The 17,305-nt window shown below is 32.9% G+C and overlaps 2 protein-coding genes across 3 annotated transcripts; both read right to left on the minus strand.

Moving 5' to 3' along the window:
• Positions 1 to 3,448: 3,448 nt before the first annotated feature.
• Positions 3,449 to 7,457, minus strand: LOC140881231 (nuclear transcription factor Y subunit C-1-like). The gene is made up of 2 exons (XM_073286375.1): positions 6,698 to 7,457; positions 3,449 to 3,653 (listed from the first exon to the last, which is right to left on the minus strand). Exon 1 carries the CDS (start codon positions 7,365 to 7,367, stop codon positions 6,702 to 6,704), a length of 666 nt encoding a protein of 221 aa, XP_073142476.1. The 5' UTR covers positions 7,368 to 7,457; the 3' UTR covers positions 3,449 to 3,653; positions 6,698 to 6,701.
• Positions 7,458 to 13,501: 6,044 nt separating this feature from the next.
• On the minus strand, positions 13,502 to 15,785 carry LOC140884721 (uncharacterized). Of its 2 annotated transcripts, none has more exons than XM_073291564.1 (6): positions 15,666 to 15,785; positions 15,462 to 15,511; positions 15,052 to 15,180; positions 14,788 to 14,964; positions 14,094 to 14,179; positions 13,502 to 13,725 (listed from the first exon to the last, which is right to left on the minus strand). In XM_073291564.1, exons 2-6 carry the CDS (start codon positions 15,498 to 15,500, stop codon positions 13,656 to 13,658), a joined length of 501 nt encoding a protein of 166 aa, XP_073147665.1. In that variant the 5' UTR covers positions 15,501 to 15,511; positions 15,666 to 15,785; the 3' UTR covers positions 13,502 to 13,655. The 2 variants fall into 2 exon arrangements, with proteins under 2 accessions (XP_073147665.1, XP_073147666.1); XM_073291565.1 differs by having other exon boundaries at positions 13,577 to 13,955.
• Positions 15,786 to 17,305: the final 1,520 nt, after the last annotated feature.

The following is a 17,305-nucleotide window of genomic DNA, read 5'->3' on the forward strand; positions in this document are numbered from 1 at the left end:
GATGAGTTATAACCCTTATTTTTAAAAGATGACCTAACTTGCTTCCCAAATTGACAAGCAGAACAAACTTTGTCTTTTGAAAAATCAATTTTAGGCAGCTCTGTTACTAGCTCCAGCTTACTCAGACTGGAAATAGTTTTGAAATTAAGATGGTTCAGTCGCTTGTGCCAAATCCAGTTGCGCTTAGAATTGGACGCTACGAGGCAAACTGGTTTGCTAGACTGAATATTCCAGCATACTTTGTACGTGTTTCCATATCGGTTTCCTGTCAAGATAATGTTACCAGAGGCATCTTTAATAATGTAGTTTAGTTTGTGAAATTCAACAAAATGCCCATAGTCACACATTTGACTAATGCTGAGTAAATTATATTTGAGAGTTTCAACCAATAGATCATCTTGAATAATAATGTTGTCGTGGATAATCTTACTCTTACCCACGGTCTTACCCTTTGAGTTGTCACCAAAGGTGATTATTGGACCATCGAATTCAATCAGTTCACACAATAGTTTAGCATTTTCAGTCATGTGTCTTGAGCATCCACTATCTAGATATCAAGATTCTTCTTCTTTTTCTTTGATACCTGCTTCCTGCATTCACAAATTTGAATAATTTTTGGTACCCATATCTATTTGGGTCCACGAGATATTAATCCTTTAGGAACCCAAACCTGGATACTTTAACTAGTTTACCAGTTTCTGTGTTCCTATAGGTACGCACTAAGTTGGATGCTCTAGATTGTGGAGTGTAATGTGCTTGTGAGACTGTATGTTGTTTGCCTTTTCCAATGTCCTTGATATTTCTATATCGCTTCTGAACTGGATGTTGATTATGGTAAGGATTTTTATTTCCTCTCATGATATTAGGTTGATATGCATTAGTCTGTTTAGGACTTTTAGCAATCCCAACCTTAGTTTCATGAGGATTGAAACCAATACCAAATTGTTTCCTGTTCATTTGCTCTATGTGTTGCCAAGTCATTAGAACATGCTTTTCATCTTCATGTTCCCTAACTGCTCATACAAAGTTTATATATTTTCCTTTGCACATATTCAGTTTGGGTAGAGTACTTGATTCACCAGTTTCCATTGTCTTACCAAATCCAAGACCAGTTTTGTCGTGGGGTGGTCTTTGTGAATCATTCATTTCTGTCAACAGACTCGAAGATTTATTCCATGATCTTATGATTTCATCTGAGTTATGTTTTTCGCTTGTAAGATTTCTTATTTCAATCTTGAGCTGTTCATTCTCTGTTCGGAGCACAACAATCTCTGTTTCAAAACAACTTATCTCGGCTGATTGTCCAAAGGAAAGTTCAGTTGAGTTGTCTTGCAGATCCTTTTGCTTGGCTTTGACTTCATCGAATGCTATGGATAGTTGATGATATTCATTTGCCATATCATGAAGAGCTTTGATTAGTTCTTCTCTGGTAAATTCCTCAGAGCTAAAATCGAATACCTGTTCACTGGTGGATGGTAGTTCATGATCGTTTGCCATAAGACATTTGACTTCTTCTTCATCATCACTTGAGCTAGAAGAGCCATTTGATCCTTCTGAATCACTATCTGATTTAGCCCACTTGGTTTTGCTGTCCTTTGCGACCAATGCTTCGTGTTTCTGTTTTGAGATGTGTCTATCATTCCTTGAATTCTTTCTTTTGTCAGGGTTCTTTGGTTTGGGACAATCGGCAATGAAGTGTCCCGTTTTTCCACAGTTGAAACAGCTTCTTGGTTCTTCAACTGGCTCTTTCTTTTGAAAGTTTCTCCTGTATGATCCTTCTTGGTTTCTTCTGATGAACTTGCCAAAATTTTTCACAAACAAAAACATGACATCACTGCTTAATTGTTCTGCTGTCTTTTCCAGTTTGGCTGGTGACTCGATTTTTACTGCAGTCAAAGCTTTTGTCAGTTGTGAGGTATACTGATCTTCTTCACGAGTCTATAACTTTAAATATATATATATATATATATATATATATATATATAATGTTGAACATGCAACACGTGTGTTGTATTGCGTCACTAGTTAGTATTATTATTCTTGAACATTACAATGTAACGATTTTTCAATTATTTATAAGTGATTTTTGAAAGTTGAAATTATATTTCGTAGAAGCATCTAACTGTTTAATTTTAAATATTAAATATTTATGTGAACATCTCACATCAATAAAAAATTTCACATAGTGATATTCAAACAGTTTTCAATTATTTATTAGTGATTCTTGAAAGTTAGAACTCTATTTTGTAGAAGCGTCTAACAGTTCAAATTTTTTAGGGGGGTAAAAAAAATTACTTATATATTTATAGTTTAAAAATAATAATTATGAACATAAATTAGAAATTAAACATGAAAATACAAAAGAAGGTCACAAATTTAAGTTAATCTGCATCGTTTAATATGTAAAAAGTGATCCGAAAATTTGTGGTTCATAGTTTTTAAAAAATTGTAGCACAATCACTATGTTTTTAAACCTAAACACAAATGGGTTTTAAGTTTTTTAAACAAGCTAAAAACAAATTTGTTGAAAAAGAAATGTAAGCGAGTTTGACTTTTAATTTACGAGTCACAACAACTCCAGTGAAAAAAAAAAAATTGCTGAGAAGATTATTATGAATATATTAGTTTGTCGAATAAAATTATTATTAATTATTTTGAGAAAATATCAAGTCGTAGGGATAAATTGTTAATAAATTTGAAATCTAAAAATATTATTTAAATGAGAGTACTATATTTAACTTTTGTTTTGTAATTATTATATAAATATATATATTTGTGTGTGTGTAATCTTTTATTCGGTACGGCTGCCCTCCCTCAAAAAAAGATTTCTAGATCCGTCCCTTGAGCCAACATGTATATTAATTCAGCTAAAAAATATTTCTGTTTAATAAAATATTCATTTCTTTAATATATATCGGTCCATTTCTGGTTTGTTTTTTTTTTCAGAAAATATTTTTTAAAGATCGATTTTGAGTTGGTATTTAAAATTTTTGAATGTGTAACATTTAGTTAAATTCCATATGGAGCCGCAACACGCTACGCAACTAGGAATCTCCACAAGCCTATAAAAATTGCACTTTATGAAATAATGTTTTCTTCATTTATTTGAATTAAATTTTGAAAAAATAAAATAAAAAATATTACTTCGTAAATTTTATACAATCTCACAAGTCACAACAGCACCGTGAATCTAGATCTCAAATACGATAGCTTTAGAAGTAAGAGGCCTCTAGGCTCTAGCATATTATAGTTTCAATCACTGTATTATAGTTGTGGTCAATCAAATAGTAAAACAATAGGTTTTGTGGTTTCGAGTATACCGAAGCAAGTTTTTTCTATGTAGCATATAGTATCATTTTATTCTTCCCCTTTTATGTTGAATTCAATGCACAATCCTAAGAAATGCGTATCACGACCATGCAGAAATTGAAGAACCCATATCATGGGATAAAAAAAAATTCAGCATATTGTATAATTTGCACTGAAAACAAGATCCACACATGGATTGGAAGAAATAAATTCGAGTACCTACACACAAAATTAACTTTTTTTATACACACTCCGGAAATATCTAGTCATTACAGCAACGCCCATATCTAGGGATTTTTTCATGTAGCCTCAGCGAGTCAGCGACCTTTTCATCAGCATATCAACTGTAAGAAACAAGATTGTTACAATCAATGTCAGCAAGCATCCACATATTCTGTAAGCAGAAAGGCAAGTTGATCAAGTTTTGTCGCGACACACAAAGCATCTTCAAATAAAACTATGACGACAACGTCACATGAGGAGCCATAATCTAAATAAGAAAGGATGAAAAAGGTAGTATAGGGCAGAAACAAGGTAGCTGAGTTAAAACACAGCAATTTTTTGTTGGTTGCGTTTGTTAAATGAGTTCGTAATCAACTTTGGTTAGGATATTATATCCAGGAAATATTTGCAAAATTAACCTTACAGGCTCTATTGGATTTATCTACCTTAATTTGTGAACAAGTTTCAGAAAGTGAATAATGTTTTTCACTGTAGATGTAAACAATGAAAAAACCCCAGTGGAACTCTGTTGAGCTTGCTTAGACTGTAGCCTCACATGCAACAAGTACACAGTTCGCACCAGTAGTACACCATTCTACTCTTTCAGATAAAACTGTGTCATGCCTCATGCTTGTAATCGTGCATTTGCCAAGATAAAGTTGCAAGCCAAAGAAGTAACCCCACATCTTTCCTCAAATAAACCATTTCATCAACATTCCAAACCAAATTAATGGCAATGAGTTTAATATCAGTAAGATGAAAAAAATTTCTCAAATAGCAAATCATCAGGATGCTTGCTTTAATATCCAACATCAACTTCATCTATCAAAGCTTATTCCTTTAATAAGTTAGCTTGCTGAGTTGCTCACTAAAATGAATAATATTTTCTCACGTAGCACAACATCAGGTCGCTCTCTATGATTTTCCGAAAAAGGTTCATATACAGACCTAATTCCTTTTATATGTTTGCACACTTGCTGTCAGGAACGGAGGTGAAAGAGTTGAGATAGATCATTTACAGGTCTCAAGAGTAGAAAGCTGATTGAGGCAAACTCAGCATTTGCTATAATGCTACCATGAGAATATCCTTATAAGTTTGTTGGGGGAAGAAATATTCCACAATTGATAAGAAAACTCAACAAATTATGCTGTTATGTCATTCTTTCTATACCCCCTTGATGTACGTAAAAGTCGTACCCTAACAATTCCATTAACTAGTCACATGTTTTACATCGTTAAATGTATTTACATTTGCATAGGCCGCAACAACAAACAACTTTCAAAACCTTTAAGCTAGTGAGAACCAAATTAGCCAAGCACAAAGTACTGTGAATCCAAATTAGCCAAGCACAGAGTTTTCTGGATTTTGAAGTACCATATTTATTTTATCACATAAATAAGCAATATCCTAGTTTATCTCAAATATTACGGACTACATCAACCTCCCAATTTCAAGTACCAATCACAAACTACATCATAGTAACTAAACCTTCACACATGTGCTTAGGCTCCAGGAACAGCGAGGCTCAATCCTATACATGTTTTGATTGCGACTTAGATATAGGGACAGATCCAAAATAAAATTCATGTTAAATCTAATTAATTTTTTCTAGGAGACTATTGACTAGTTTTATTGTTATTTAACAGTTTGTAAAGTACATGATGGAATATGAAAAATTAAATTATCTTCTAAATCCATTTCAATAAAGCATGTGCCTCGCCTTGCACTTAGCGCCTATCCTCTACAATGCACATGTGCTTTAGCAGTGCACCTTTTGCTTCTGTAACTATGGTATACATTCAAAAGTAGTAAGTAGCACGACCGTGAAAAAATGAAGCTCATGTCAGCACACTATACAACTTTGCAACATGATACACTAACCATATAGGGGGAATACACAAGTATTGTGCATGACAAGGAAAGATTTTCAATATGCAACAATGATTGCACAATAAAAAAAAAAAAAACAAACCCGTCAAACATAAAAATTGACCCCTGAAAAGCTCAAGGTAAAAAACTATCATCAACATTCATATACATGATTGTCCCTAAAATTTTCAATAAAATATTTACAGGATTCAAATGTTCATGTTTTGAGTTTTTAACCATTGTTATACTGCTTGTCTCACAAGTATGGCTAGTTGAACAACCTTATAGTGGATGGGACAAGACGAAAGGCTACATTCTATTAGTCCATCATGTTACACTAGGCGGATGAAGTGTCATTGACTGGGTAAAATAATGTGGAATTTGATTGGCATAAGCTTGGTATGAAATGGATGCAGTAACTGATAAATCGGTATAAAACGAGACTAAGAAAGGTGAAATGGTCTAGGTTGTGGATATATGTAATTTGCTAAATTGCACGTTTTATTGCCATATTTCTATGATTAGTTTTCAACTGTAGTTCTATCATTTGTCTCAAAAGCATGGCTCATAAAAATGAACTTGTTACGGATGGAAAAGGAGATAAATGCTAAGACGATTAGGTAAATATCAGCGGATCCAACAATTAATCGGTTATGGAACAGTTAATAAGTCGTCTAGGAACGGTTTCGATTATGGAACAGTTGATAAATCTGTTATAGAAAAGTTGATATATCAACAATGAATGGGTCAAAGAAAAGGCAAAATGATCAAGGCAACGGTAGTAACGAATATTCGTGATTGTCCTCATCTCACAGGCATGGTTGATGTTTCATCTGAATGATCTTGTTGCAGATTATAGGTAAAAAAGGTTGTGTACCATTGATCTAATATGCAATGAAGACAACGTGGTGGATTGGGGAAGCATAGAAAGAACAGTAAGAAGGGAAGGAGGTGTGTGGCTAGGTTAAGTTTCGACCACAAAATGCAACAAATGGTAGGAAAAAATGTCAAGAACTGAGATAAGCATTCCAATGATCTGCAGTGGAGAAGTCACGGGGAAATTAAAATTTGCAGAATAATTGCATTATGATGGTACATATATAGTGCCCACGGCTGTCACTGCAAACAGTGCTCCCAGAATGCATCGACTCATCGCTAGTTGTGAATTAGAACATGAAGAATAATAATCAAAATAACAAATCCCTTATCATAATCACCTAAAAATTCTCCAAAAACGCCAGATCCAAGTAAAAATGCTGGAAATTAATAAACATAGGAAAGGAAACGTTCAATTACAGAGTTAGCCTTGGCCATCGAGGTTGCCGTGGCCACCGCTTGCACCACCGCCACTGGCATACGAGCCATCATCCGCCGCTGTCTGCCAAACGGACTGCCACGCCTGCGATGGAGGCGGCGGAGCCTGCATGTAAACCCCCGGATCCACAGCGGGACGACCCATCATAGGCTGACCAATGGTCGGGTAATAGTACGGAACACCGGTGACTCCACCTGCACCGGCAGCCGGCCCCACAATCCCACCCAGCGCAGCCGCCTCATCCTTGATCTCGTCCCTCGGCACAATGTCCACCAAAAAATCGAAAATATCAGTACGCGTAATGGCCGCCGCGATGTCGTTTTTCTGGAGCGTGCGGCGCTTGTTCTCCTCGGCGTGGAGCCAAGATCTGATCGTGAGCTCCAGAATGAAGAGCTCGCAAGCCTTGGCGAAGAGGATTGGCGCCTCGGCGGATATCATGCGCACGTCTTCATCTGCCTTCATGATCTTCTTGATGCGAGCCAATGGGAGCTGGTGGTTCTTGAAATCGTTAACCTGTTCTATCTCCTGGCGCTGGTAATTCCAGAACATCTGGAGCTGCTGCTGCTGCTGCTGAAGGAGGTGGTGATACGGCGCCGCAGGTGGGTACGCCGCCGCTCCCGCCGCCGAGCTCTGCTGCGGGTTATTTTCCATTTATGTTTTCTCCTAGGAAAAGATGATGAGGATGAAATTGAATGAGAATAAGTTTAGCCAGGGAGGAGTGATGATATGGGAAGACAAATGGCAGGGCAATAAAAGCGTACAACTCAATATGCACGATGTACGAGACAATTATGCCGTGCTGGAGTGGAGATAGTGATTTCAGCGTGGACGTGAGGAGGATAAATAGTGTGTGCTTGGTCGTACAGGCATGGCAATAATTTAAGCCAATGGTTATATGCTATCTATAATTCTTGGTTTTGATTGGACAATATATATGGCCACATGCCAAGAAAAATATCTTATTTAATCTACCAGGGGCATAAATGTTATTTTGCGTAATTTAATATAGAAAAAGGTCTCCTCAAAACAAAACAAAAAAAAATCGAACAAGGAACTAAAACTCATTACCCTCGCGATAACCAATACTTCTAATTAACATTAAACCTATGATATTGTCAATTTTTTTTTAATCTCGGGATACAAATTGTAGAAATTAGATCTGAATCACTTTACTGCTTTCTAGTTTTAAGCATGTAATCAACTTAATACTATAAAAATTATTTAAACATGGTTAATCTTGCGTAAATTTAAAACCTAGTACTACATGAACTAGCAGAATAAAAACGGTAGTAAAACCCAAATGTATTTATACAACATGAAACTAACTATAGGTAAATAAAACTCCTGACAACGTATGATCCTGCAACTAATCATGCCTCTATCTTCCCGCTACAATAACCCGAGACATGTCCCGTAAAATGTCAAAGATGACACCAAGGTGTGAGCGACTAACGTCCAGTAAGTAAATATAAGTATACAAGAGTCATAGAATATTATGTTTAAAGTTTTCAAGAGCCATAGAATATTATTTTAAGAATTTATTTCTAGAAAATAGTGTTTTGATATATTTATGTATTTAAAATCTATTTTTCACTAACATAGATAATTTTATGAACTTTTAATGTATTTTTAAAAATATGGTCTTATTAATTACGAAAATTAATATTTTTATTATTGAAAATAATGTTTTAAAACTTATAATTAGGAGGTTAATAGATTTAGGTACATTTAAATAAAATTTTAAAGCCTAGCATAAGTAGTATGCAATATATATTATATCTTGGTCCATTCTTATACAACCCTTCTTTCTCACAACTCCATCAGATTTTCTCATCAAATTTCCAGCCTCCGTACACACACTTACACACACTTTCACGTGAATTTTGAAGAATTTCGAAGATTCGAAGTCCCGTTCGTCCTAGTAAGCGATCTACTCGATGATTTTGTAGTTTCAGGCGAAAAAAAAATTCGATTCCTTTCCTTGACCCCCATTAGATCATATATTCGTTGTTTTTACATGATCTAAACTTGTGTTTACAGATTATTTGATTGGTGTTCTTGTTCTTCACGTTTTCATGCATGTTACTCATTTTTTTGACATGTTGATGATTTTGGCTTGTGTTTCTGCCATGTGATCGTTCGAGGGGCTGACCAACGAGTTGAGGGCTGAGATATGGTCCCTAGGGTCATGGTTGGATGGTGGTTCATGTGTTTTAATTTCATGTTTAGGGTGGGTACACCATAGAAGGCATATTTGGTGCAGTTTGAGCGGTCTGCGTAAAACGGCTCGTTCTCGATCCACATGACGATTTTTGCCTGTTATAGTTGGGTTAGAACCGCAAGACAGAGAAGAAGGTATTCCAGAGGGTGTCTTGGCTGGTGGTGGCTGGATCTGGGTGGCCAAAGTCCTGAAAGCTCCGGCAACTGTAGCAGATATGTGCGTGAGAGTGATGAGTAAAGGTTAGGGTTTCGGGCAGGTTAGGGCAGCGGGCAGGGGGTTCGGTCAGGGTCATCCCGAGTCAATTCAACGTGTTTTAGGGTCAAGTCATGTAGATGTGGGTCCGGGGTTAAGCTATTTTGGGCTCGGTATTTTAATTAGAAATTAAATTGCAATTAAATATTCATGGGTTTGGACCTTATAAAAATGGTTTTTGGACTTGGATTTAATATTTAAGTTAGTTCATTAATTTTTTATGGGCCAAATGAATCATGAGAATGGATGGGCCAAATTATAATGTGTTAAGTTTTATTTGGGTTAGACTAGGAATAAATGGGCAATATTAGGGATAAATGTAACGTCCCCAAAATTTAAACAACTAACCGTGAATTTCATTTATTTGATTTTAAAAGTTGTAATTTCATGCTTATTAGATTATAAATATTTTTAATTGTTAAAGTTTATTTATCTTTGAGGAATGAAAAATTATAAGTGACCGACCTAACCTCATGCATAATATTAAATGTGATGTTTATGATTATTTTAGTTATTTTAAGTTATTTTTATGTGTTAGGATTAAATTATTTTATCTCTAAGGATTGACGTATTTTTGAGATATTGAATTTTAGTGGACGATGATTGGAGGTTTCAGGTAAATAATTCTCTCATCTTTTCGATCTACTTGTTAATTTTGTTTTAATTTTTATTAACATATTATATTTTGTGATGAATCATTTTTTTTTTATCTATTCTCCCCCTATATTGGAATTTTGTTAATATATAATTTTTTTTCCTAAGTTTTATGCATGTAGATTCATATACTCAAGTGACAAGGGGTAAGGCTTTGCAAGCTCTGCGATTTGTCTAATCTCTGTGAATGATAAATCAGATTGCATGCCTTCTTTAAAGAGTCGTTCGTCGAGAAAGTCTTTTTGGGTTTCAATCATATGATCAGGCGAATCTCTTTTTGGACTTATTTTGGTTTTCCACATCGACTTATTCGTAAATAATGAATTGCATTCCAAAAAAAAAAAAAAAAAAAAAAATCGCTTCAAGTAGGTTGGAGTTGGATTATAAAATGTAAAGTTGAATATACTGATTTTAACCAATATTGTATTCTAAAAGAAAATATGAAGATATATTTTTTGTTAGGTTCGATGATAAAATGAATACAAACTATAGGAAATAAATGTGACATTTCATAAAACAAACTTTTTATCGAGTATATTTTGCAGAAGAAAATGGAAATATGATTTGAAGATTTGTAGATGACGTTGGATGGAAGGTAATTTCTTAAAAATTTATAATTTTGGAGGATGATTTGGCCTCCAACCATTATCTATTTGCATCCTTCAAAATGATCCTTCATATTTGAAGGATCACTGTTTAATAGAGGAAATATTTGGAGGATGACATATTTACGAAAATGCCATTTTTCAAAATTATTTTTTAGATCTTTGAAATGATGAATTTAATTTTTAGTTTCTATTTTAAATTATTTTCAATTTTTATATTAAATATTAGTTGGTTAATTGGTCTAATTTTTATTATTTTGAGTATTCTCCCATTTTAATTTGATCCATTTTATTTTTAAAATTAATTTCAATGTTTCATTTTTTTAGTTTAGTTAAAATTTATTGGTTTTTCTTATAATCTTTAAATAAATTAATTGTAATTTTATTATTTTTAAATAACATTCAATGGAAATTTTTTATTTTTTAATATGTTTAACATTATAATACATAATTATTAATATATTGCACGATTTTAATTTTAACCATATCCAATTAATATATTTGAAAAACATATTATGTAATTATTTTATTATATAAATATATATGTTTTAAAAGAATAAAATAGAAAATGAAGTATTTGGTAATATTTAGAGGATATAGATTGGAGAAGTTTTTTGAAAATAGAGATCGCAAATCTCTATTTTAGATGATAAAAAATAAAATTTAGAAGATATAAGTTGAAGATGACCGAAGTAAAATAACACGACTTGTGGATTTGAAGACTATTATGGTGGTTACCTGAATTTGCTATAATTGGCATACATATTAATTTGAAGGCTATTATGAATGAACAACTTTTAAGTTGGTTTTCGAGATAGTTTTCAACTTTTTATGAAGATAGTGAAAAACTCGAACGAAGATATTGCTGATATTAAGGTCGAAAAAATTCTCTAAAATCCCGATCTTTCTTGAATTTCATCTCGTTCATGTACCGAAAAATATTGACCAGACAATTACTGGACCTAAGTTTTGACATTTTTTCTATCCCAATTCATATTGAAAGAGGAATCAGAAATGAAACTTTTTGTCGACACCCATCCCAATTCAATATATCTATGCTAAATGTTATTGAGCTTTAACTTATATAACAATTAATTATAGACTTAATTCCCATAATTATGCATTTTTGGAGTTATAGAATAACATAATCATAAAACGACATTTTATTCTTGTGTTGTTAAAAAAATAATTAATAATATAATTCATTAATGTTAATAATTATTTAATTTAATATAATATGAAGAATAAGAGATGCACTTTTCATATGTTTTAAAATATATATAGTGATTGTATCCGAAATTTTTTTTATTAATAATTAGTAATAAATGCATACGTTCATGCGTATATAATATATATATATATATATATTGTGTATGAGTTGGTGAGAGGTTTAATAATTTTCCAACCCTGCACTAAATTGACCTGAAAAGCCAGGGTAATTGCTCCAATGGGAGCCCTATCTTTTGCGCCAAAATAGCGCCTCACCCTCATTTGCACCATATTTGGCGCAAAGATACCTCATCGCCAAATTTGGTGCAAAGCTTTCATATATATAATTTTAATTTTTTTAATAATTATAAATAATTGGTAAATAATATGATTTATAAATTCAATGTAAATATATATATTATATCATCTTATTTAAATAAATTTTATGTATTCAAGTTATTTATCAATTTTATGTTATTAATTCGTATTATATAATAGTTAATTAATAATTTTTTAAAAAAATTAGATATAAATAATTAATACAAATTATATGATTAAATTAAACATTTAACATAAATTCATAATAAAAATACGTATTCAAATACATAATTAAACATTAAAACACTCAACTGATGCAATTATGTTTAATTTCTTGTAATATATTATTATAATAATACAAAATTAATATATTTATCATTTTAGTAATATTATTATAATTATTAATATTATAATATTAATATAATAAAAATTAAATGCAATACAATTAATTAGTGCAAATGTGGGATAATAGATAGGAAAAAGAGGAGAGAAAAAATCGGCACAAAAATTGGTATTCTTTTTAGAGCAGTTTTTAAGAGACTTTCTATTACAATTAAATAATAGAGATTACTCGATACATAATATTCGTTATTTTCTTGACAAAACCTGAAGCATTATCCATTATATTTTAAATTGAATAATTATTTTTCCTTTAAAAATATAATTTTCTAAATAATATATTTTTGTAAAATTTTTTTTGGGGTTTTTGTACAAAACGTTGAATATGCGGGATATTTGAAAAAATCACTATTCGTGATAGCGCATGCATAACTAATTAACTATTCTTTGGAAAAATCGATCGAAGAGGAAGAAGAAATAATCACATGAAAGTGGTTCTTTTACGCTAATCAACGGAGAACATTTCAAATACCTCATTAATCAACTATTACATTTATTTTATTTAATTTAATACATACAATTTGGTAAAATGAATGAATATTGTGTAGAGACAAACGAGTAGCTAGTTGTTTCTCGTATCTAGCTTCGCTCGGGTTAGTCTATGCTACATCTGAAGTGTTTCTCCCCCTATTTCAATATCATTAGATCACGTGAAACTCATATATTTTTATGAAAATTGACATGTTTTGATGATCCAATGATTGATATTTGACCACATCATAAGAAAAAAAATACTCCAAGTGTAGCATAAAATAATCCGCTTTGCTCATAGTTGAAAAGGTGTATATTTCAAAAATAATCAAACATTTGAATTTAATCGACACGAGTTGATTCATATATATATTTCAAAAATAATCAAACAATTAAATTTAAATCGACACTATTTTTGAAAAACAACGGCATATGTTTTTTCTTGGTGCTTTTTCATACACGATGCATGTGTACACATTAAAATTTCTTTCTTTTTTAATTCGGCAGATTATTTTAAATTTTTAAACTTTAAAAATAGTTTTTATATTGAATTTTAATGTTATGAAATATTTCTCGATATTCTTGTTAAAAATTTTACTTGTTTTTTTTTTAAAAAAAATTATCCGCTTTAATCTTTTTGGGTCAGTTCTTCCTAGCTCTATATTGAAGTTTTCTCCCCAAGTATTAAGCATTATATTCATATGCTCAAAATAATAGCTCAACTCCTAGCTCTACAATGTAACACTGATTTCAACCATTGTTTATTCTAAAAAAAAATATGAAGACTGTAAATTATGACGAACAGCTGAGTTAATGCTTCTCCTCTTCCTCATCATCCTCGGAGATGGAAACGTCACAAACGTTGGGGGCATTTTCAACGCTTGTACATTTGAGCAAAAACAAAAAAAACCAGTGAGAGAAGACAACACATGCACGTAGACACACCAAAAAAATGAAAACATGCTTCGTTATAAAAAGAGATGTTAAACTAAAATATAAGAGGCCATTTAAGAGAAACATCGAAACATTCATCCAACATCTGAGCTCGCGCACCACCGAGTCACTTCACCTAAGTAAAAGAACTAGGCAGCACAATCACAACCTCCATCACTGAAATTTGCAAACAAAACACACACAACTTTTAAGATTATCAGCTGCGGTCATCACATCCCTAGCAATGACTAGAGTAATGCATGCAAGAACGTATAAATTCCCAACAAATGACAAAAGAATAAAAGTTCAAGGTACCATTCCAATAGGGAGTCCGCAATTTCAAATGTCATTGCTTCTCCATCATCGTGACCAGCTGGGATCGTAATTTCATCATCTCCACCCTGAAAACGTATAACAATATTAACTTCCAACCTTCACATGCCAACAAAAAGATACATAAACATAAAATGTTAGGCTTTGAGGATGCATTTATATTCCTCTTTCGCCTATCTAGCCTACCCCAAAAAATTATTGTGAAAGATGTTAGTTTCAAACATGGTCGAAGGCTCCACTTATGCTTCGGGCGAAGCCTCGTTCCAGCATCAGACAACATCAATCCGTAGCAAAGAGAATCTTCACATATTTAATCAAAAGCACCCTGACGCAAGAACACCGCCCCATTTGATTACAACTTTTCACGACACATGTTCCTGCTTGTTAACTCTCTCCATTTTCATCTCTAAAGTTAATTATTGGAACATAGATCTATCCTTCAATTAACGTGAGAAACGAACCCCGGCTTTAAAGAGCTAAAAAAAACTGGATACATCGAAACCCATAATGAACAGACGGGATCTTATTCCATTCGAAACTTTTTTCGAATTTCGTGCCTGACACACGAGTGGCACCGGAGATGGTGTTTCAAGATTGTAAACCAGGAAACTTCGTTTGCCATCGCCATCAACACAAGACATACCATTGAAACCAAGAACAAGGATAAATTGGGTACCTTGATCTCGCATAGCAATACATTGCCCCGACCATAAACACCTCGCTGACGATAATAAACACCTCGAAAAAGACGACGCTCATCATTTTCGGTCCTCTTTGCCCAAAATGTCATGCAGTAATACACAAAAGATTGAAAGTTAACCTTCACAATCTTATCGAGAACGAAATTCGTTCGCTGTAACCAACCAAAAAATACCCAAACAAAATCATTAAGCGTATTAAGCAAACAAGGCTATTGACAATATCAGATGATCTGCCTCACTTGTTTCTTATTGTAGAACTTCAAGGTTGTTTCTGCTTTGTCCCTGATATCAGCTACATCGTCGACATAAAACAGTGTCTTCCACCCACCGCATAACATGTCCTTTGGATCATTATATTCATCACATAGCTGTCAACAAATTTAAACAAAGTTTAGTTTCCGACTTTCACGCCCAAACACAGGGGGTGTGCGAGTAAAATTAAAGATAACACGCAGTGTTGATCACAATTAACTGTCCAATAATGATACGGCAAGGCCCCGTTGATTTCAGGCCAAAAAAGCACTTTTTAAAGTATTTTTCAGTTAACAAAGCGTTTGGTTTGCCAAAAATTGCAGATACTCATATAGTATAGATAAATTGAAAAATAAAAGATCCAAAGGATCGAATCACATGGATTAGAAAAACTTACCTCACGTAGCTCTGAGTCTGAAAACCGTGCATATTCCATTGGATGAAGCCCTACAAAAGCAAATTGGACACATCAGAAAATCAATTAATTGTTTCTGTCCTTTCGGAATCAATTGGATAGCGTAGAATAAATTCAACGCAGAGCGAGTAAAAAAGAAGAAGAAGAAAAAGTATAACAAGAAGGAGAAGAAAACCAAACATCTACCACCAACTATTAACGGATTTGGCCTGCGAAGGGGAAATACGAAGAGATCGAAGGGAAATAAGGAAGGATGACGATTTTGTTTGTACGGCGGGAAGGTAAATTATAGAGAATTTAATTTAATGATCCATAATATAACCTTATTTAATAAAATAATCCTAAAATACTATCCCAAATGGAAATGTATAGAATCTTTAATTTCCTTAGTTATATATATGTTGTTCTTATCTCTTAAAATATTTTTTTACAAAAATTAAAATTTGTTTTTCCAAGTTAAAAAATATATATTTAAATTTTAGTGATACCGTGTGCTGAAATATTACTTTTAGCTTTTGGAATAATATTTACATTCCAAAAACTGTTAATCAAGCTGCAAATTTTATTTACTCTTATTTATGATTTTTTAAATACGTATAAAATCTTGTTTGACTTTCTAAACATATATTATGCAATCATTTTAAAAATTATTATGATTAAATCATTCATATTTTTATTTTAGATATAATCAAACAATGTGTTGGGAAATTTAGTTTCGATATTTACAAAACAAAGCCAAACTACTTTAGCATCCACGGAAGGAGCTAAACTGATATCTAGACATTGATGACATCATACAGACACTAAACTGGACAAATCTTCAAATCAGTCTACCTCGGAAAAACTCAATTCAGTTTACCTCACTAAACTGAATTCTTCAGTCTATCCTTACTAAACTGATTGTCACAGATACGAAAACAGTTTACCTCGCTAAACTGAATTTTTCAGAGCATCTTTTACCCAACTGAGTTCGTCAATGAATTCACAAGTACTTTCGGATAAGCTCGTCCGTACTCTGACATCTCTGCAGAACATAATGTCGCGATACTAAGGGAATGTCGGTGTCATAAGTTGTTGCTGATAATGACAAATCAAACGGGAATATTTTGAATCCCATCAGAAGATATCCTTGAAAATATGACCGTTGCAGACCAAAGAGTATAAATAAGGATCTTGATCAAAGTTCAAAACAACGAAGTGCTGATATATCTGCTATTGCTCAAAAAGTTACAAAGCATCCTACGCTCAAGACTTGATCAAGAAAACTCGAAAGCACAAAATATTCAAAGCATTATTCAGACCATTAAAGGGTCAATCTTTGTGTCAGAAAGATTTCGAGTTGTTTCATTTTCATTGCAAGATCAGTCTAGGACTGTAATCAAAGTGGTATACTAGGAGTTCTTGTTTAGGCATTGTTTAAGTCCTAAACTAGATTGGGTTTGTGCAAATTGCTTGTATAAATCAAAGTCTTCTAGTGAATCCTTCCAAGGCAGAAGAAGGGGTGACGTAGAAGTGTTTGAAATCTCCGAACATCCATAAACAATCTCGTGTGTTATTTCAGTTTACCTTTCAACTTTATACCTACCCCTAAACCGAAATACCCCAAGTGTTTTTAAATCTATAGCTTGGCATATTTTCGCACACATTTTGTTTGCCAAACTATATTGGACATTAAGATAAGCTTTGAACTCATCCTTAAATCGATCGAGTTCCATTTTCTCTTTGCAAAACTGTTTGAAAGTATATTCACCTCCCCTCTAGACTTTCAATCGATCCTAACAAGTGGTATCAGAGCGGTTGTTATCTTATTCTTAAAACACTTACTC

The sequence above is a fragment of the Henckelia pumila genome, chromosome 2 (genome assembly GCF_033568475.1).
Source record: "Henckelia pumila isolate YLH828 chromosome 2, ASM3356847v2, whole genome shotgun sequence".
Classification (NCBI taxonomy): Eukaryota; Viridiplantae; Streptophyta; class Magnoliopsida; order Lamiales; family Gesneriaceae; genus Henckelia; species Henckelia pumila.

What these genes read in the sequence shown, in the direction of transcription:
- LOC140884721 (XM_073291564.1), bottom strand. Translation starts at nt 15,500, where the DNA reads ATGGAATATGCACGGTTTTCAGACTCAGAGCTACGTGAG. An exon ending in AGTTCTACAATAAGAAACAA is followed by an intron (nt 14,965 to 15,051) that starts GTGAGGCAGATC and finishes GGTTGGTTACAG; the next exon opens with CGAACGAATTTCGTTCTCGA. An exon ending in TATTGCTATGCGAGATCAAG is followed by an intron (nt 14,180 to 14,787) that starts GTACCCAATTTA and finishes ATACGTTTTCAG; the next exon opens with GGTGGAGATGATGAAATTAC.
- LOC140881231 (XM_073286375.1), bottom strand. Translation starts at nt 7,367, where the DNA reads ATGGAAAATAACCCGCAGCAGAGCTCGGCGGCGGGAGCGGCGGCGTAC.